This window comes from Lepidothrix coronata, unplaced genomic scaffold, assembly GCF_001604755.1.
Source record: "Lepidothrix coronata isolate B3197 unplaced genomic scaffold, Lepidothrix_coronata-1.0 Scaffold99, whole genome shotgun sequence".
NCBI classification, from domain to species: Eukaryota; Metazoa; Chordata; class Aves; order Passeriformes; family Pipridae; genus Lepidothrix; species Lepidothrix coronata.
Genome location: NW_016690279.1, coordinates 2699585 through 2720322, shown reverse-complemented (window position 1 = coordinate 2720322; position 20738 = coordinate 2699585). Strand labels below are relative to the sequence as shown.

At 49.7% G+C, this 20738-nt stretch overlaps 1 protein-coding gene across 3 annotated transcripts in view; it reads left to right on the top strand.

Moving 5' to 3' along the window:
• The window catches only part of HNF4A (hepatocyte nuclear factor 4 alpha), a 35117-nt gene extending 18509 nt beyond the window's left edge, over positions 1–16608 (top strand). The window contains exons 2-10 of one of the 3 annotated variants that reach the window (XM_017822605.1): positions 1828–2002; positions 3810–3904; positions 5660–5766; positions 8290–8445; positions 11424–11511; positions 12028–12183; positions 12464–12700; positions 13381–13503; positions 14139–16608. In XM_017822605.1, coding sequence (XP_017678094.1) covers positions 1828–2002; positions 3810–3904; positions 5660–5766; positions 8290–8445; positions 11424–11511; positions 12028–12183; positions 12464–12700; positions 13381–13503; positions 14139–14281 — 1280 coding nt within the window. In that variant the 3' untranslated portion in view covers positions 14282–16608. Of the gene's footprint in view, positions 1–1824; positions 2003–3809; positions 3905–5659; positions 5767–8289; positions 8446–11423; positions 11512–12027; positions 12184–12463; positions 12701–13380; positions 13504–14138 lie in introns of all 3 variants that reach the window. The other 2 variants (XM_017822603.1, XM_017822604.1) reach the window with 2 other exon arrangements.
• The last annotated feature ends 4130 nt before the right edge of the window (positions 16609–20738 follow it).

Sequence of the window (20738 nt, the reverse complement as noted above, 5' to 3'; positions counted from 1 at the left end):
AAACTTAATTGGAAAATTATCTATTAGGCAATAATTTCATTGTTGGCTGTTAGACCAAGATGTTGCAATTTTTCTGATAACAGTTTTTCCTGCTCTATGTTCATCTGATTACAGTGTGATAGACTGCTAAAAAGGGATTTATCTGGGCTGTCACAGATACACAAGTAATGTGATTACAGGCAGATCAACCCTTCCTCTCTCATCTAAGTCCTACGTTTAGCTGAAAGTGGAAATTTAACTTTACTTCTGGAATGACCTGCATGCAGCTGAGCCCTCAAGAGGAAGGATGTTTTTAGAGGCAAGCTGCTCATAGGGACAGGAGACAGCCAGAATGGCCTTGGGAGGAGCTCAGGGCTTTGGGAGTGGGGAGAGGAGCTTTGCCCCAGTGTTGCTGCACGCAGGGAAACGCAGCTGTGTGACAGGGTGTGCCAGGCAGGGACATGGAGAGGCAGCCAACTGACTCAGAAAGAAACACAGGAGAGACACAAGGAATTACAAAGACAGAAAGCAGGCAGGGAAATGAAAGATACTGCCAGAGCCAGGGCTGGCTCCAGAACCCTCCCATGCTAGCTCACTGCTGGGTCCACGCCAGTCACTCCTGCTGAGGGATGGCATGAGCAGGATGTGCAGCACCTGCTGCAACACATCTTCTTCTGCAAAACAGAAGTTAAAATTGCAGCCCCACCCCAGACACCCTTGCCTTGGCTTCACCTCCCCCAGCACCCACACTCCAGCTACCACTTGGGACCAGCTTTTTTATGGCACCCAGCCCCTTTCTGCTGGGTGCCAAGAGGGAGCAGCTGTGACCCTCCCAGGGTGAGCGTTAACTGTGTCCCTGCCAAACCCAGAGACCAGGGACCAATAGACTCAAGCATTAAAAATCCCAGCAGTTTCTATGGCTTTGTAGATCCTAGGTATTATTTGCAACTGGCATTTCCACTGAGGCAGGGGAATGTGCCTATGCTGATACAGAAAACATACATGGGAGGGGACAATTAGATCAACTGAATTAAGGGCTGATCCCTTCAGCCTTGAGGTTTGTTTGGCTTGCTGGAGGGGTTTAGTGTAGGTTTTTAGCCTTTCAGATGTCCTTTCCTCCAGAGGCTGCTGCAATTCCCCATCCTCCCAAAAAAACCCTGCAAATGCCAGTCCCCCTTGGTCTGTAAGGACTGCAAGACAAATCAACCCCCACTGTGGTCCTACCGGACCCCGAGTAGTTTTTGCCCACACGAGTTTTCCAGCTGAAGTCCTTTGAGTTTGTTATATACCTAAAGTCTTGTTCTCCCCAAGAAGTGCTGTGCAGGCTGGAGCTGCAGGCCTGGCACTGAGGCTCTCTGGGAAAGGGAGCTGGTCACCTTGTTTCTGTAACTGCATCTGCCCAGGGCTGGCTTGGGTTCTTTCAGTGCTATAACACAAACACCTCCCTAATACATCAGCTGCTCACCCTGAGCTGTAATACCTCAACTTTAACTCTGCATCAGCTTTTTCTCTGGCCACACTGCTGCAGCCCCAAGGCATCTGCAAATCCCTGAGGAATTTTGGCTCCGCTCTGTGACTCCTGCAAATGGGCCTCTGCTTTATCTGAAGCCCTTTGGGAAGAGCTGTCTCACCCTAACACACAGGGAGCTTTTGCATACTCAAAATACAAGGACTCCAGGACTCAGAGCACCCACTGCTCCTTACACACCTCTCTGACCGGCCCTTGTCACACAGCCTGGCTGCAGCAGCCTCGTTCCTCCAAAAATCAAGTTTCTCACTGGAAACTGAGTTAGGAAATGGCGGCCGTCTGTCTCACTGTGTTCTTCTTCTGTGTCCTTCCCCAAGCAGACACGTCTCCATCAGAAGCAGCCAACCTCAACACCTCCAGCAGCATCGGGGTGAGCGCGCTCTGTGCCATCTGCGGGGACCGCGCCACGGGCAAGCATTACGGAGCCTCCAGCTGCGATGGCTGCAAAGGCTTCTTCAGGAGGAGTGTCAGGAAGAACCACATGTACTCCTGCAGGTAAGGGCAGAGGGGGCAGAGTCACGTGGCTGAGACAAAACAGTCCCCGGGAGCTGAGTGGCAAAGCCCTCAAAGCGCAGCAGCACCGTCCTTCATCCTCATCATCCTCCCTGCAGCATCCACTGCTTTCCCTGAGCTCACCCCCCAGCTGGGAGGGGTCAGGGACTGCTCTAACTTTGGGATTGCCCTCCACTGATCAGTGGGTAAGATCCTGGGAGGTCTTGCCCATACTTCAGGGGCCAAGCACATCTTGCAAATGGATATGTCCAGCCCTGGATGTGGCAGAGAGATGCTGGGGGAGAAGACATTACAGGGGCTGAGCACCTCACTACTCAGTGCTCTGAGTGCAGCACAAACCTTGCTCGCTCCCTGGGGGCTCTCCTTCTCCATCAAGAGATGGAAGGGTGCCTGCCATCCACCTAAAACGCTGTCACTGCCTGTGACATGATACAAGAACATCTAAGGAGCACCAAGCTGGGCAGCATGGTGGGTACATCTCTGAGGATGAGGCACTCATATTGCTCCTGCAACTCATGCACTGCACATTGTGCCATCGGTGGTGGCCCTTGGCTCTCCTGTGCCATCAGCAGCTGTGACCCACTCGTTCCCTGCTCTGAGTAACCCACACATAGAGAGTCACAGAGGAAACTGAGGAATCCTCAGCTCAGAGTGCCTAAATCCTTTTGGCTTTTTGAGTGAGTTACTCCTGAAGGCCTGACAGCCACTTGGAGAGTGTGAAGAGCAACATGACTCTAAAATCTGAGTGACAGAAGGAAACTCTGGGTTTAAGAGTGCATGTGAAACACATTATCACTTGCAGCCTGGGATTATTTAAGCTGCCTGCCAAGGGAGCCCTCTCCCCACAGCTCCACCAGAAAAGCCAAGGTAACCAATTCTTTGGAGGCTGAGGCTTTTATATGTGCCACAGAAATGCTTAAAAAGCTGCTTTCAGGCATCCATTTGGGCAAATCTTAGCTTGGGGCTTTGAAAAGCACTGTAGAAACAAGCCTTTTCAAAGCTACAGAACTCGGCGTGGCTGGGAGCCCTTTCCCAGCTCTGTACCCCTTTGTCTTTACTCTGCAAATTTGAGCGAATTTGCAAGTGAAATTCATGCTTCAAGTGGCCACCAGGCCTGTGCTGCCTGCAGGAGCCACACACATGGGAGATCAGTGTTTGCCCTACCAGGTGCAATGGAAGTGGTGACAGTTTAGAGGGAAGGAGCATTGACTCCCAAGTCCTCTCTCAAGTGCAAGTGGCAGCAGAGCTGTTTGCACACCAGTGATGCTGTCCAGAGGTCAGAACCAACCTGTGAGCATCCCAGACACAGCCCTGGAGAGATGCAGGGATTTAAACTGACTCCTTAACCTTACTAGCTCAAGAACAACCCTCTACCCGCTTTTTATTCAGAATAAATGCATTCTTCCTTTATTCTAACTGGGATCTAACTTAAAACAGAGGCTACCAAATTGGTTCTGACCCTCCTAGATCACACTTTTAACTTCCCTGGGACTTGCTAGTCCATTATGGGCATCCTATGCCTAAATAGTTAGTCAGACCAGCAGCCTGAGCTCCTGCGTGCGGCTCTCAGCTCTAGTCTGTCCTTACTGAACATCCTGAGGGAGAGTACAGAGCTGACATGTTCAGTGCAAAGAAGAAACTGTAAGCATGGAAAAGGCACAGACCAGAGCTCCTTTCTCAGGATGAGCCTCTGGGAACCTGCTCTGAGCACGTTTTGGAGCTTAGGGCTCTGCCTTGTCCTGCCTTCAGGCTCGGTCCTGCTGCTCCTCACACCTTTCTTTCTTCCCAGGTTTAACAGGCAGTGTGTGGTAGACAAAGACAAAAGAAACCAGTGCCGGTACTGCAGGCTTAAGAAGTGCTTCCGAGCGGGAATGAAGAAGGAAGGTGGGTGATGGTGTGGCTTCCTGCACTCCCCCAGCAGCAGCCACGCTGGCTCTGTATGTTTGAGGAAGCCCTCACAGCCCAGGGCCAGGCCCTGCCATGCACACACTTGTCCAGCCATGTTAGCCCTGTCTTCCCTCCACGGTGCTCACCTGGGCACGGATCCAGATTTAGGGAGAGTTTTGACCTCCAGTCATGAGCCCGGCATGTGCCCTTACAGGGCTGCATGGCAGGAGTCACTGCTTGTTTAGCCCTGCTTCTCAGGACTGGCAGGAAAACCTGGTGGCCCTAATGATGGTCCTGTTGGACCCTGCTGGTGACCCTGTTGGTGGAGGGACACACTGCCAGGAGCAGCCCAGAGGAGCTGTCAGCCATCCCACAGAGCTCAACCCATTGATGTCTGCAAAGGGACAACCGGGAGGCACTTGGTCCTGTTGTTCCATACAGAGAAATTAAACCCTGTGCTCCTCCCAGTTCACACCTGCTCAAGGAGAAACTTTGGAGTAAAAGGTCCTTGAAGACAACAGGGAAGTACCAGTGGTACCTGGGTGGCCTGCAGGAACACCTCTGGACAGGAACATTTCTTCTCTGTTAAAGGGGATGAGGTATTGCAAGGAACTTGTCTTGGCTTTTCCTGAAGAACATAGGAATCCTCTTCTCCCTGCAGCGTCCGCTCATCCCGTGCCCAGAGCTGTGCTGTTGTCTGTTAATATTCAATAGAAGTTACATTAGGTGCATGACCAGCTAATACTGAGCAAACATTTGGAAAACATCATGGCGTGACTGAACTCGGGGGCCTGCTACTGATAACAAGCAGCATAACCTTGAGAGCTCCTATTTACAGCCGCTGACTGCAGGGCTTTTCTCCTGGCCCAGCCTCATTATTGCTTTTTATCAGGTGGATTTATACATTGAGAACGTATCAATCCAGAGAGCCACCAGCCCAAGGCAGGCACTGTTCTGGTTCCTGTGCCACCAATCAATAGCTTATTTGAGCAGACGCCTTTGAGTGGCACGGCCAGGGTGAGTTACATCCAGCCCGTGGCCTCGTGACAGACAGACAGGCAAATCCTCCCCTTTGGCACTACTGCTGCTGCTCTGGCTGCTGCCACCTTGGACTCAAAGCCCAGGTCCTCAAGACTAGACCAAGCAGGGAGGCACACTGGGGTCAAATCTGTCCTGGCTTTACAATACAGGATGAGCAACGCTTTTACAGCAAGGTGTGAGAGAGCTCTGTTGCTCTGGATAGATGAGTAGGAGTAGTTCTGCACTTCTTTCCTTATTGTAGCTTAGATGGAAGTTTTCCAACTGCACCCATCTGGTGCAAGAGCTTCCCAAATGGACTCGCAGGAGTCCTGTGGACAAAGGAGCCTTGCAGGTACTCGCCCCCTTCATTGCACACGTCAGCTTTGGGCTGCACACGTGAGCAGGGCCACCATTTCAGACCCTGTATCTTGAAACAAAAAAAGCTCAGATCCTTTGAGAGGAAATTTTCCCATTAAACTCTACAGGTGTTTGGGTTCTGAGGTGACCCCATCCCAGGGAAGTCTAATAAAGCAAATAGGAAATCAGAACCACCAGATGTAGTGAGCTCTCACAGGCATCCCGTCACAAACCAGACACAGCTGCTCCTCCACCCTGCCTGGCAGGGAAGCTGGGAAACTGCAGCTAAGGAAGGGGGATGCCAAGAGTCTGTGCTAGTTTTTGGTGTGCATTGCCATGAACGACCTGCAGCTCAGCCAAAATACTTTCTTGCAGCTGTACAAAACGAACGGGACCGAATCAGCACCCGCAGATCAAGTTACGAGGACAGCAGCTTGCCCTCCATCAATGCCCTACTGCAGGCAGAAGTCCTGGCACAGCAGGTACCTCTTCCTTCTTCTTTACCAAATACAAAAGCATCAGGCACTATCTGGCTCATAGAGCCAGCTGACTATTTAATAGCTGAGTCTTCGAATTACCACCTCTGTTCTAAGTAAGTGACTTATCTGCCAACTCAACACTGTCTTTTCAAAAACCATTTGTTACCTGAAACCACCCCTTTTATTTCTCCTTGGTCCAGAACTTAGTTGTAACAATATGCAATGATTTGTTCTGCTCTGATGAGACACATGAAGGCTGGAGAGCCTGCTGGAAGAAAACAGGGTAGAACCACTGAAATCCAAAGAGCTGTGGCTGCCTAAGTCCACGAGGGGCTGGCCCTGCATGAGCAGCCTCCCTTCCCCCTTGGCCATTAGGATCTTCAGATTCTGGCTTCCTGCACAGTTTCACAAGGAATCGGTTACATTCTTGCTTTATGTAGATATCTTTTCCAGTTCTTGCTGACATTCCCCATTTCCACTAGCATACTGCCAAGATTTCCTAGAGTTTCAGAGCTCACCTGAAAAGATGGCTCTGGTTTAAGAGTCTGGATATTACAAGTGGTGAACACCAGCTCAGCACTCTGTGGGAGGACACAGGACAGGATGGATGCACACTGTGGGGAGGGTTTGTCTGTGAGCACAAGTGATGAGGATGGGGCTGTGCTGGTGGCAAGAACTGCCACTGTTCATGGGAGCTGGGGAGAGCAGCAGTTCGTGTCCTGGGGAAAATGAAGAGGGGTTTGTGTTGGCAGTCCCTGTTCTTAATTGCTTCAAGGGTCATGTTACCCTGAAGGCTACCCTGGGAGGTGCTCCAGGACAGGATCTGCTGTGTCTGGGCTCCACATGAGGCTCAGGCTGTAAGATCCACTTCCCTGAGGAGGTGATGTGCCAGAAGGGCCAAGGACCAATCCTGTACACAGGAAACACATCCAAACTCATCCCCTATCTCACCTTTTCCTAAAATATATTTACATACCCCATAAAAATAATATTGGTGCTGCTCCCAGAGGTGTGAGATAAGGGGGTCTCAAGTCATCTCAAGGGAAGGACATTTCTGGGACTCAGAGCCCTGCAGTGGCATCACATGTAAGCCTGTAGCAGAGTCTGCTGATAAAAACTACCACCATGGACAAATCCAGAGGAGCTCCTGCTCTCCCACAGAGCACAGAGAGACTCATTAAACAAGGCAGGCTCCAGCACGGTAATTGGTAACTTTTATGTGCCTGGCTAATTAGAACAAGATACTGCTGAGGAGCTGCTTTCTCCAAGATCTAGGGTCACTCACTCAGAGGTCTTTATTTATTTGCTAAGCCTTCCGGGCCCACTGATTAGGGTAATACATGGTGAGATTTTTACAATCTTATTTATTCAATAATAGCTGGTGATCTGGAAAGCCTCCAGGTAATGCAACCTGCAAAAAAAAAAAAAAAATGCAGGTGGCATTTGAATTCCATTTCCTTGGAGAGGCTGGCAGGGTCCAAGCTGAAAACGCTGGCAGGAACAGGACAGGAAGAGCTGATGTTGTACAAGAGCACAGAGGGCAGGCAGAGGGCAGCCATGGGGTTGAGTTAATTGCTTACAGAAGCATAAGGATAAAGTAGTGACTAAGGGCAAATTTTTAGATGGCCTGGGTGAGCAGCTATGCATGAGAAGCAGGCAGGAGGTTGGGTGCCCGGTTTGGGGGAGATGTCCTGTCCAGCTCTGTGTGACACTACTTGCAAAGCTTTCAGGCTTGTCCTTTGCAAATGAAATGGCCCCATTTGCCTCTCAGTCACAAATAATTGGTCATGCAACAAACGTGGCCTGTGTTGTGGGCATGCTTGCACTTGTCCACTTTTGCCAAAAGGACTAAAAGCTGGTGGGAGGTGGGAGATTGTTGTCTTTGAAGTCTGTCTTTAGCAATTCAAAGTGGGTAAGGTCAGATAATTTATGACCTGGTGCTCACAGAAAGCAATGTCAGACCTGGAAAGCTGCCTTGAGCAGAGACTTGGTGTGCTCATGGTGACTCAGGAGAGAAGCAGAGCCTGCACGTCTCCAGCTCTGGCCAAGAACTGGCTCTGGAGCAAGGTGGAAGGAGGAAGCAGTTCTCTGCCCTTTGGTGGGACCAAGTATCTTGTGCAGCAGCACTGGGTGGACATTTCCTTGCTACCGGTGAGGCTGACTGCTACACCGTCCCCTCTGTTCCCTCCTGAGTCTTGACTGAGCACATTTGTTCAGTGGGAGGTAGATCCTGGCTTTAGAAACATTTCTTTTGTGCTTTCCAGTCTATTCAAGGCATTACAGTTTACCAGGATGATCCCCAGCCTCGGCTCTGAAGCATTCCATGTTCACAGGTCCCCGGGCTGATCTCAATTTAAATGAGTTATGTTGGGTCACCTATTCTGGGGGCTGGTTGTGCAACAGAAAAAAAAGTAATCTAATCGTTGATGCTGGAGTCTGCATCAGCACAACCCAGGGGCTGGGGATTTTCCTGTCTGTGTTCCCTCTGTGGCACTGAAGGCTGAAGGATCTCTTCCCTCCTTCCAGATATCATCTCCGGTGTCTGTGATCAACGGAGACATCCGAGGGAAGAAGATTGCCAGTATCTCTGACGTGTGTGAGTCCATGAAGCAGCAGCTGCTGGTGCTGGTGGAGTGGGCCAAGTACATCCCTGCCTTCTGTGAGCTGCCCCTGGATGACCAGGCAAGTCCCCCTGTCCTTCCCCGGGGAGCCAAGGACAGCTGAGACCTTCAAAGAAAATGTGCATTGTCCACTCTGTTATCCTGACTGCTGCAGCTGATTGGGAATGGTATCCATACAATGCCAGCACGGGCCAGGCATCCATACAATGCCATGTGCTGCTAATCAGCCGATGAGCACAGCCATGATAACACTGAGCTCAAATTAGGAACACTATCAGATGCACATTTTGCAGGGGTCAGCCAGCCAATTGTTTATCAATTACAGTTTGAGCAGCACTTTGAAAACCTGAAGTGCTATACAGATGCTTGGGGCAATCAGAATTAGCAGGACAGATTTCTGGCCTAAGGTCTGCTCAAGACTTAAAAACTCATGTGCCTGTCTGTCTGTCTTTCTGTTTTTCACCTGGGGATGTGTTTGTACCCATAGTGTGGAATTGTTTAAGCTAAACACTAATTTGCTCCCAAAGCAATAGAAAGTCTTTTTTTTCCCCCAGGGTTAAAAAGCAGGGATATGTTTGCATTTAACACAAATTGCTAAAATGACATTTGTGCGTTCCCTAACCCAGGTAAGCACAGAGGGTTTGATGTCCTCTGTAAAACTGCACTGCAGGATCTCAGTGACCTCAAAGGGATGCAAGGACAGGTCTCCTGTGTAAGTCTAAATTTCAGAGGACTGCAACAGATGTTGAGGGACATGATATGTGCCCAGCCTTGAACAGCACATGTGGCTGGTGGGGATGCACAGAGAGAAGGGATAGCACTTCTGGCAGTGGCCAGCACAGGCCCTCTCACAGGTAGGAAGGTATTTCCAATCTGCCCACTGTAACAGTCATAAACCCACCATGTATTCCCTTCAGCTAGCACCAGTCTCCAGCCCTGTTGACCTAGAGGTAATTTTTATATAATGAAGAAAAAGGATGTCTAGAAATTGAGAGTATCCAGCTGATCAGATCCCCAGGGGTCTGAGGCAGCTCTGTACAACACATTAAATCCTTGTGCCACTTGAAACAGAGGCCCTAAACCTGGATAACAACTCCGCAAACTACAGCAATTTCCACAATTTTACAAGTGTGGGACTGCAAAATTTCTCCAAGAAGGAAACAAAACCTAAAGATGACCCAGTCAGAACCCTGCCTTCCCACGGGGAGAGGCTGCTCTCAGCATCCTCCACAGGCTCGTCTCGACTGAAATAGTTCTGTTATGCCCAGCCATCCCCCATCATGAGCAGTTCCCAACCTGTCCCAAAGGGCTTGGGAGGAAACACTCCACTGCATTAAAACTAATCAATGAATGCCATCCGTGCTTTTGAAGGACAGTGTGAGAACTGTGGCAGCAGATGCTCAGGGGAGTGTGGGAGGAAGGACAGAAATACCAGGGAGTAGGAATGAACAAAACTGTGAAAGGCAGCTGCCCAAGGGGCAGGACAGCCAGTCAAGAGGTGTCCAGTGGGTACATACAACGTTGGGAAACGCTGTTACATTGCCATTAAAGTGTTGCCTGAGAATGAATCATCACTGCCAACATTTTTATAAGAAAGGTCATACCCAACCCATTATTCTTCTTCAACAAAATGTCAGAGTACTGGGTTTGGTGGGACAAAGCCATTTCTACTTTGCTGTGTTACAACTTTTATATTTATCCTAGTTCACAATGGAATGATGTGTCTTAGGTTCATCATTGCAAGAACAAATATCAAATGAGGTGGCTTTGCCTTGTTGAAGTAACTGACTTTAACCCTGCTCAAACAAGCAAATTTTAGGGAAACAAAAAGGATAGTTACAAATTGCACTTTCCTTAATTTTCATTAGGCAGGAAATTTCTGTGTGAGAGCTTTGCTCCTCCCTGGGACTTGCAGGTTTTTCCATCCTTCTCAAAGTTTTGTCAGATAGGGAAGCCCAGTTTTGTGCAGCTCTGGTAATTACAAGCAGCTCAGCCAACATATCCACCCATGTTTGGATAGTGATAGAGAGAGGCTAGATTTTGGCATCTAGATAAAGACTCCCCAGTGTCATGTGTGCGTAGTCTTTTTGCAAGGATCTCCACTCTGTTTATTTTGCATAACGTTTTTCACCGTCTGCAAAAAACAAAAATTCCCTCTCTCTGCCATCAGCATCTTTCCTAACCAGAGCTCTCTTCTATGGGTGACACATTCTCCTGGCATTTCTGGTAGGGTAAGACTGCTCTTGGCTTTGTCAGATGCTGAGGGATAACACACTGGAAAAAGGGACCATTCCCACCAGGACATACTTTTCAGGATCTATTAATGTTTAATGATTGTTTTCTCCAGCAGAAGCTCCTGGCAGGACATTAAGAAGCCTCTGTGTCAGGGTGTCCAATTGTTAACTTCCCTTTCTGCCTATATCTCTGAAATTTTTAACTGAAGGAGGGCAAAAGACTCAGAACATTCTCAGGAGCCGCTGGAGGGTGTAAAATTAAACACTTCAATCATTAACGTCAAGAGAGAAAAACATGCCTTTGGCTTCCCTGGCTCCAGTTCCCATGGCTGGGGAGGGAATAAGTGGCCAGAGGGTTACCAGACGTGGGTCCCCATGAGCATGATTTCAGTGGGAGGTGGGCACAGCCCAGAGGGAGAGCAGCTGTCCACAGCAGTGCTTCTCCCCAGTTCTCAGGATGGAGCTTGGTCCCTGGTTCTGCACTTGGCAGGAGTTGCCTTTTCTGCAAACAGCCCCCTGTAAACATGTCCCACGCTGGTGTGAGGTCCTGGGACAGTCTGGCATGGTCTTGCTCATGACATGTGTCCTGAATATGGGATGCTTCAGGTGTTGTCAATTGTCTACTGGTCCTGCTGCACCTATAACAGGTTTTGCACAGAAGTAACCCATTTTTGATCTTTCTCTCACTGTGACTGCAGAGGGGCTCTCACTCCCTATCCTTGAGTGCAGTACAGGAGCTCTGGGCTTTCTCTCTTGCTTGTCTCTGCCTCTGCATCACCCAAATAACTTCTCCCTGCCCTTGCAGGTAGCACTGCTGCGCGCACACGCAGGGGAACATCTGTTACTGGGAGCTGCCAAGAGGTCCATGGTGCTCAAGGATGTCTTGCTGCTAGGTAAGGAGTGCATTTCTGCTCCCAGCCCATCAGCTTCTGTGATGCTTCCCCGCTGGGGTGAAGGAGAGGGTGGTTCAGTGTTTGTGGACATCCTTTTTGCAGGGTAATGGCTTGAGCCCTTCTGTATTTTAGCGAGCCTAGCACAACCTTTGGGTGCAGGGAGGCTTGGCAGGCATTCACATCAAGGCCATGACATGTGACAAAGCTGGGGAACTGTGAACATTCCCAGTGCACCTCCAGGTTTGTGTAAGCAGGCTGTGGTGTGATTGAGAAAAAAGCTCTCACTCCTCAGTCAGCTTCTCCTCACTTGAGTGGCTCCCATGGAATGAGAGGCTGCTCTGGCAACACAGACCAGCGTTTCTGGTGGGCTGGGACAGGGAAGGGGCAGAAGGGGGAACTTCTTATTTCCTCCACCCTCAAAATTATCTCAGTGTTGGTTGCCTGGGTTTTGTTAAGTCACCCCTGATAAGTTTTGAGCAATGGCAAGGTGATGGTCTCTGTGCTGCTTGTCCAAAGGAAATGACCACATCATCCCACGGAACTGCCCCGAACTGGTGGAGGTGAACCGTGTGGCCAACCGTGTCCTGGACGAGCTGGTCCTCCCCTTCCAGGAGCTGCAGATAGACGACAATGAATACGCCTGCTTGAAAGCCATCATCTTCTTTGACCCAGGTACGCTCCAGCTTGGGGAGGGTTACCCTCAGAGAGGACAGGTCTGGGTTATGCTGACCAATACTGGCCCTGAGTTGTGGAAATGCTGCCTGGTCTCCTCTCTGGGCTGAACTGTTCTTAGAGGGAGGGGAGAATTCAGCCTGAGAAGAGAAAAAATGCCCACTACAGCAAAGAACACGGAATTGGAGACAGCCTGCCTCAGGCTGTGCCCAGACTTCACCACAGGCAGCTCCTGGGGAACAGCCTGGATAGCTTGGGGGGTGTGTGTGTGTTGTTCCAGATGCCAAAGGACTGAGTGACCCGTCCAAGATCAAGCGGATGCGGTACCAGGTGCAGGTGAGCCTGGAGGATTACATCAACGACCGGCAGTACGACTCGCGGGGCCGCTTCGGGGAGCTGCTGCTGCTGCTGCCTGTGCTGCAGAGCATCACCTGGCAGATGATAGAGCAGATCCAGTTTGTCAAGCTCTTCGGCATGGCCAAGATTGACAACCTGCTGCAGGAGATGCTGCTGGGAGGTGAGTGCTTGAGGGTGCTCCATGAGGCCTCTCAGTGAGGCCCTGATCACCCTCCCCTTGAGAACCTCCATGGTGGAGAACATCCACTGCTCCCTACCTGAGAAATTTAGGAGATAGCCTGTATGCAGGTCAGCCTTTGACTCACACAAAATCATCTCCCCTGTCACTGGCAGTGGTAACTAAGGGTCCTCTACTTCTCCTCACCTAAAGAAATGCATTAGCTGTGCATCTATTTACAGAGAGGTGTCCCCAGCCCTCTGCACATGGACAAGATTTGCTGTGCAACCCCAATCTCCTACCAGGCACCCATTTCACTAATCCTCCTCTGCCAGAAGGGAGCCATCAAAACAGAAAAGTCTGAAAGTTCAGGTTGAAAGAGTGTCACAGATTTTCTAGTGGGAGCATCCAATGGGACAAAACAAAATGAAAAGTTGCCACTGTGCTATTCTTTACGTAGAGGTGACTCAGGAATATGATCCTGTATAAAAGGAAATGCAGGCAGCACACAAGGGTTAGGTGGCTCAAGGTATTCATGGAGGAAAAAGGGAAGGGTGTGCTCCAACCACCTACACACAGGCTGATCGTGCACAAAGCCTTGGACCCTTTGGTGCAGTGGGTCTGCCCACCTGAACTGTCTCCCTCTGCCATTGTGGAAACAAATGTCATATGCTGCATTTTAGGCTCATCAAGTGAAACACCGCACGCCCACCACCCCCTGCACCCTCATCTGATCCAGGAGAACCTGGGAACAAACGTCATTGTGGCCAACACAATGCCTCCTCAGATGCACAACGGGCAGATGTGTGAGTATTGCCAGAGGGACACAGAGCTCCCAGGAGCTCCCAGGAACTTTCCAGCTTGCCTATGGAGGTAGCTTCTACCTTGCAAGGAATTTCCAAGCAAGACAGAGTCTCTGGTAATGAGTGTGTGAGAAATTCCTATGCAGAAAAGAGGGAAAGACAAACAGAGACATGGATTAGGTTAGATTAGATTAGGCTAGACTAACTGATTCAACAAGATATTCCTTGTCAGACTAACCTTTACATAGCCCTTAAGGGATGAATGATACTATCCAATGCCTAGTGAAATCAGTGGAAAGGCTCCCCTTCCCTTGAATGGTTCAAACACATCTCAGTTTTCCCTCTGCAAAATCACAGGAGAATCTGGTCCACCATATGGGGCCACCCCTTGGGAACTTGGGCTGAGCTGACCAAAAAAGTGGCCAGTAAGGGTCAAAATGCCAGCAGGTCCCCTCATTGTTATTGTGGTTCTTCTGGGGCACCAAACCATCCCTGTGTGTCTGAGCTGCCTTACAGCAAACACAGAGGCCCTTGGGAACTTCTGCTGTGCTGACACCTGAACCCCACAAGGCTGAGGACAGATCCCAGTGCTGCCAGATCCATGAGGCCCTCTTCTAATGTTGTTTCTCTCTCTGTAGCTACTCCAGAAACTCCACAGCCATCTCCACCTGCGGGCTCAGGACCAGAGCAATACAAGCTGCTGCCTGGAGCCATTGCAACCGTGGCAAAACAGCCCACGTCCATCCCACAGCCTGCCATCACGAAACAGGAGGTCATCTAGCAACCTGCAGAGCAGCTGGCCTCCTCTGGAAGGCCATGTGGGAGAAAAGCCCAAACTGACTCTGTCACTGTGAAAAGAGAAGCCATCCAGAGGTCCCTGGGCACAAACACACGGACTTGCTGATTGGACTAGTCCACCACCGCCAAAAGCTGTCTTCCTGCAGCTATGGACAGTATGTGCCATGGGCAGCCCTGAGTCCCAGAACTGAGGCTGAAGCCCTACTGAAACCCTCAGTCCTTGTCAGAAGGGCCAGATTCCTGCCTCCCCCTGTGGGGAGATGGCAGTGACTGGCTGGGGACAGTGCAGCTGGCTGTTCCCCCACTGCCACCTCGGCCCTGGTTCAGCACACACCAGAGCCTGCCAACAAGGAATTCTCTGTGCTGTGTGAACGGAGAGCTCCCCTCCCACAACTCCCCAGACAGTCCCTAGTCCAGCCAAACCTGATGGAGATGGAAGCTCCCCCAGGAGCATCACAGCAGGTGAAGCACATGGGATTTGCCCAGAACTGCTCCTCAGCCTTGGCTAGTCCCAGGTCTCTGCGGGGTGTCACCTTCCAGCACACTAACCCCCCCCAGCCAGGTCTAACAAATCTTTTCAGCTGATACTGGAGCAAAGTCTGGCCCACCAAGATTGTCCTCTACTTGGATCCTTCTGCCTTTTGAGGGGTTTTGTAATTTCTGTGCCATGCATGCCCTCTCACCACAAGGCTCAGAGAGGAAACCACTGCCAAATCCTTCCCTTACACCACTTACTGCCTCCTGGGCTGGGAATTTGGGGGACCATGGGATTCCAGAGATTTCAGCTAATGGGATGGGGTCATCCTCACACAGGCTGGTGGCACTGGCCCAAAATATCACTGGCCTCACTACTGTTCCTCAGCAGTCAGAAGAAGACCACAGGATGCCTTTTTGGAAGGAAGTGGGGGGAAGGATATAAGAAGGGGAGAGACCTGTGAGGGTGAGAAGAGCTTGAGCCTCACAGATTGGACCCAGGTCTCGGGCTGCCCAAGTGCTGGGAGCATTGTGACTCAGGATCTCAGTTCAGACCCAGCTTTAATGCTAAGATGTGCCATACAATCCACTTCTCCAGTCCAGTGCCACTCTTTCAGCTCAGAATGAGTGGCTGATAACAGATTTATAGGTCTTCATAACACGATAAGAATTTCATTGCGACTCCTTCAGGCCTCAGAAGGTTTGAGGGCAGCAACCTCAAAAATACAATGCTCTGAGTCCTGCAGGGACGAACGAGAGGCCGAGGAACAGCCCTGTCTCACCCAAGCCCCTTGGGTCTGCCCCAGCCTTGGGTCTGCCCCCGCCTGCTCTGCTCCCTCCTGCCCCCAGCCCTGTTTCTCTGTGCCTGCCTGTGCCAAAGCCCCGTGGATGTGACCTTTGGTTTACAGCTGGAACCAGGAAAGGAGCCCTCCTGCCCTCCCACCTCGCTGGGGGCCAGCAGGGCTGGAGCTCTCAGAGCCCTGCACGACCTGAGTCACTTCTGGCCTCTCGGGAGGATGGGGATGGTGGAACCACAGCTGGTGGGGATGAACCCGAGCCAGCTCAGCCAGAGGAGCTGCAGGTCTGTCCCTTGATTTCCAGGGCAGAAATGAACCGCCTCTCCTCGTGCTGATGGTGTCGGACGGGTCCCGTCGCCTCAACGCCGCTGGCATCGCACCCAGTAATTTATTGCAATGATGAATCCAATCATTTTCTGTAAATTATTTTGTAAATCACATTGATTATTTATAATTGGGAGATTGAATGCAAAAAAAACCCACCCCCCCATAATAACCCGGCTGTCTTTTCCAACTGCAGCAACCTTTTATTCTGTACGTAGACATGTTCAGTGGGGAATCCTTTTTGGTCCATTTGCACCAAGTATTCCTCGATATTGTACATTAATTTTTGCTGTTTTCTGCCTTCCAATGGAAACAGGAATATTTCTTCACTAGAGTTTGTATTCATTAAAAAAAAAAAGAAAGAAAAATAAATGCAAAAATATTTTCTAACTTTTCCCAGACAGATGGATTTCTTTCTCCTGGGAGGATTTATTGTAAATCAAGGGGCTCAACCTCCCTGTTGCTCTGAGCACAAAGCATATGTGTATTGAGGAAAAAGCCCAAACAAATGTTTGATGGTGTTGCCAGCTGTCACTATTTCCTGGCAAGCCTAATGCTAGCTGGTGTCTGTCCTGAAGCCACGTGTGCTGGAACCATGAGATTGAATAACAACCCCAATTTTCATTAAAAGAAAAACAAATGCGAAGAATAAATATTTGCTTTCATGATTCCAGGGAGCTTAAAGACTTGAAGTAACCACATTCTGAAAGCCAAGAAAAGGGAGCTAAAATATGGTATTCACACTTCAAATGTGTTCATTTTTATGCCTTTCTTGTATTTCAGAGGTAATTTCTGAGTACTTCGGGGTGGTGATTGTGCTTTGGTTCCCACAGAGCCACCCTGCTGCTGGCAGCAGGTGAGAGCCTGATTGAGCCTACAGGTCACAATAAGATGATCAAGTGAAAGTCAATTTGTCACTGGTTGTAAAGGTGAAGAAATACACGACAATTAGAGAAGGCTCGTAATGACCTGCTCTTCTGATCACAGGGAGCCCGTGCTCAGCTGTAGCATGCCCAGGAAGATAATAGGGAGATAGGAGAGAAGTTTAGATGGCTGTAAAGATTAGGGCTCTGGGAAGGAACAACATCCAGCATCTCCTGAAGCTCAGGTCTGCAGGAGATGCCCTCGTGTTCCTCCGTCTCCTGCCCCTGATGTGAAATGAGGTGGGCAGTCTCATCCCAGGTACAAGGGATGAGAAGCAGCCTGATTTTCCACCCCATTTGCACAAATCCAGTGGCTTCCCCGTGATAGTCATACTGGTGAAAAATGTCAGCAGGGATGAGATGCAGGGATGAGATCCAGACTATGTTTGAGGACCATGTGGAGACAGCACCTAGAGCCTGTCTCTAGTCTGGAGCCAAGGGAGAATAGGACAGACCTCAAATCACATGCCCTCATCACCTGTGATGATCCAGAGCCCCAACACCTTTGCTGAATGCCTGAACATGGGCAGCAAAGGCAGTCACAGGACATGTGTTAACCCAGAACACACAGGACTGGTTAGTCCAGTCAAGACAAAGAAAAGGAGATAGTTCATTCTCTTTAATGTGGAATAAAAAACCCCAGGACTCCTCTGCTGTGACCCATGGTTATTTTTACCTGGGTATATGCCCTAAAACTCCACATATGTAATATCAAATCTTTAAAGCAATAAATTCTCCTGGATTCCTTCCCATGAACTACTCTATCAAGGTTACACTTTACCTGGTTAATCTTAAATCAGTGCAGTTCCTACAGGAGATTTCTTATTGCTGGGTTCAGCTCATTTGGGAAAAAAAACCCATGAATGTCCCAGAGACAACCTTGTCCTTAAGTGGTGTCCTTGATCCCAACCCTCACCTCTTTTGTCACTCCAGCCTGGAATCATCCTGAGACACTGCTCTTGCCACTCGTGGGCTGTGTTTTACCCTGCTGGGTTCCCTGGAACCCACAGCAATGTCCCATGTCACAGGAGATGGCTTTTGTAAGTATTGGCCTTTGAGACACAACTTCCTTACATTGTTTTTGAACACAAGAGCTTTCTGTGCTTCCAGCCTAGCCTAAGGATGATTTCCTGGAGAGCCCTCTCTCCAGCTGCGGAATCTTTTCATGATGTCCAAGCAAAGATCTGTGAAAGTGGTATTTTTAGGTCCTCTGGCCACTATGAAATACATTCTTTTCATATTCCTTATATAACCTCCATCTGAAAGAGCCAACAGGCTTTGGAGCCTTTCCCACTGCTTTCATATCTCAGTGGGAGCGGAAAAAAAAATAATGGCAAACTAGTTTTATGGCCTGCATATCATCTCTGACAAAAGCAACTATTGCTGCTATTAAACCTGCAAGTGCACACACAGGCACAGATAATCATGAACACCAAGAGGCAGCAGGGACGGCTCAGCAACGTGGCACTGCTGAGCCAGGCAGTTCTGTGTGCCAGGCTGGCCAGTTCCCTCCAGGCTGGATGCAAATATCACCAACCAGTTGGGGAACTGAGGCCACACACTGCACAGCCCCCTTCCACACAGAGAGGCTGGAGGAGGCATGGTAAGGTATGTTTAAAATCCTTCTCCCCATTCCTAATGGAGGTGTGACCCTGCCCATCATAAACACACCCAGCACCAGGCCAATAAACTGGCAATATACTGCCAGCTTCGTTAGGTGGGAGCAAGCAGGACAGCTTGGCACAAACAAGGCTGCAGTCATGACCTGCAGTTCAGTGTCCTGTGTGTGAGAGAAGAGGCTGCTGGGATCAACAGAGTGCTCCCAGCTCAAATCCAGGGGGAGAAGAGCTCTGAGTCTAAACCGGGTCTGGGAAGGAAAGTAGTTTGGGAACTGTATTTCCAAGGCTTACTCGGGCTTTGGACCTGGAGGGATGCCAGGCTTGCCTGATCATGACTGCCTCACCAGGTTTCAGAGGCCTGAGGCCACCCCTACCTTGGGAGACCAGTTGTGGATGGAGACATGGGTTCACAAACCCCCAGGCTCTGCAGGCCATGCTCCACTCCACTGTCCCGTCTGTCAGGAAGGACATGGAGGGGCTGGAGCAGGTCTAGAGAAGAGCAACAAGGCTGGTGAAGGGACTGGAGCACAAGTGCTGTGAGGAGAGGCTGAGGGAGCTGGGGTTGTTCAGCCTGGAGAAGAGGAGACTCAAGGGAGACCTCCTCACTCTCTGCAACTCCCTGACAGGAGGGGGGAGCCAGCTGGGGGTCAGTCTCTTCTCCCAGGCAATGATCAGTAAGACAAGAGGGCATGGCCTTCAGCTGTGCCAGGGGAGGGTTAGGTTATATATTAGGAAGAAATTCTTTACAGATAGAGTAATCAGGCATTGGAATGGGATGCCCAGGGAAGTGGTGGATTCTCCGCCCCTGGGGGTGTTTAAGATGAGACTGGATGTGGCATCAGTGCCATGGGCTGGGAACCACAGCGGGGTTGGATCAAGGGTTGGACTTGACCATCTCGGAGGTCCCTTCCAACCCAGCTGATTCTATGATTCTATGATTCTATGACTAGTGGCTCTCTGCTGATGCTGAGCTGCCCAGAAGGTTTCTTCAATTTGTGGTGTCCAGAGATTCCACCTGCACCCCAAGGACCAGAGCCCCTCCTGGCCTGAACTGCACATAGATTATCTTTATTACAGGACTGTTATGTTTGCACAGTTTAGTGATTTAATATCAGTTTAAAGCCTTCTCTGTGAGCAATGCTGTTTGAAGTCATGCTCTCTCTTTTCAGCTCAGCTTGCCAAGACTGTAAAACCTTTATTGCTAATGGTGGAAAAGCTTAAAGAAGCCAAGATAACTTTCCCAGGCTGGGTATTAAGACTGGGTTCAGATGAGTAAATAAGTGAAGAGTATTACATGGTCTTCATTAAATATCAACCAACACCAACAGCCACTCATTTATAACACAACGGCAGGGCGAGGGAGCACCCAGGAGCAGAGCTGGGAAAGGTATGAATCACATGGGATAGGAGAGATGAACATGAGAAGGGCTGGAATTGCCGTGGAGCTCCAGGTGTGGCTCCCAAGGTCACAACACAACTCCTGACTGAAGCTCCTGCAAAGACTATAGATTTGGAGTTGATGAAGTGGCAGAGTTGGTGTGGTTCATCTCCTCTCAGCTGGGGAGGGCTCTGGGCATGTGGTGTCCATGTCCTTCTCCCTTCTGCCACAGCGGGTAAGGACAAAATTCTCCCTCCTAGGAGGGAGAATTTAAATTCAAGCTGCAGCCAGCACATCTCCCAGGACTGTCAGTTCTTGGATGTTTGTTTTTTAGCTTTTACTTCCTTATAGACAGCTCCTGCCTTTACTGGTTTCTAGTCACAGGGTGCCAACACCAGGAAGAGTAAATTACAGAAAGTCTTGCTACAGTTCCTGTGATTTCCTGTGCCAGTACTTTAAAACTCCCCCTACAACTGTGTGTGTGGCTTGGTGTTTGAAACCCCTCTCTTCCATTCACCATCCACTGCTCTTCATGAGTTCAACACTCCCCACATAAGAAAAACTGAGGTAAGGACCATCCCCAAATTATATTTCACTTCCAGCCCTTCCTCATTATGAAGTATTCTAACTTCTACTTTCCTTCCTCATTTTCTCTCACCTGCCTAAGGCTCTTGCTCTCATTTTAATATCCTTTTTCATATCTGTGTGATTGCTACTGATTCTCCCTTGTTTCCTGCCCTTCTTGTTCCCCAAAGCAGAGCTTCCTTCACACGTCACTCCTTTCAAACATCCCTGCTTACTCCTAACACCCTGTTGCAGCAGCCATTAACCAGTCAGGACTGGAACTGTCACCTCCCTGCTAAATTTTCCTCCCTTGTTTGAGAGGTGCAAATTCCAAGCTGATTTTGCAACCTCTAGCATAAAT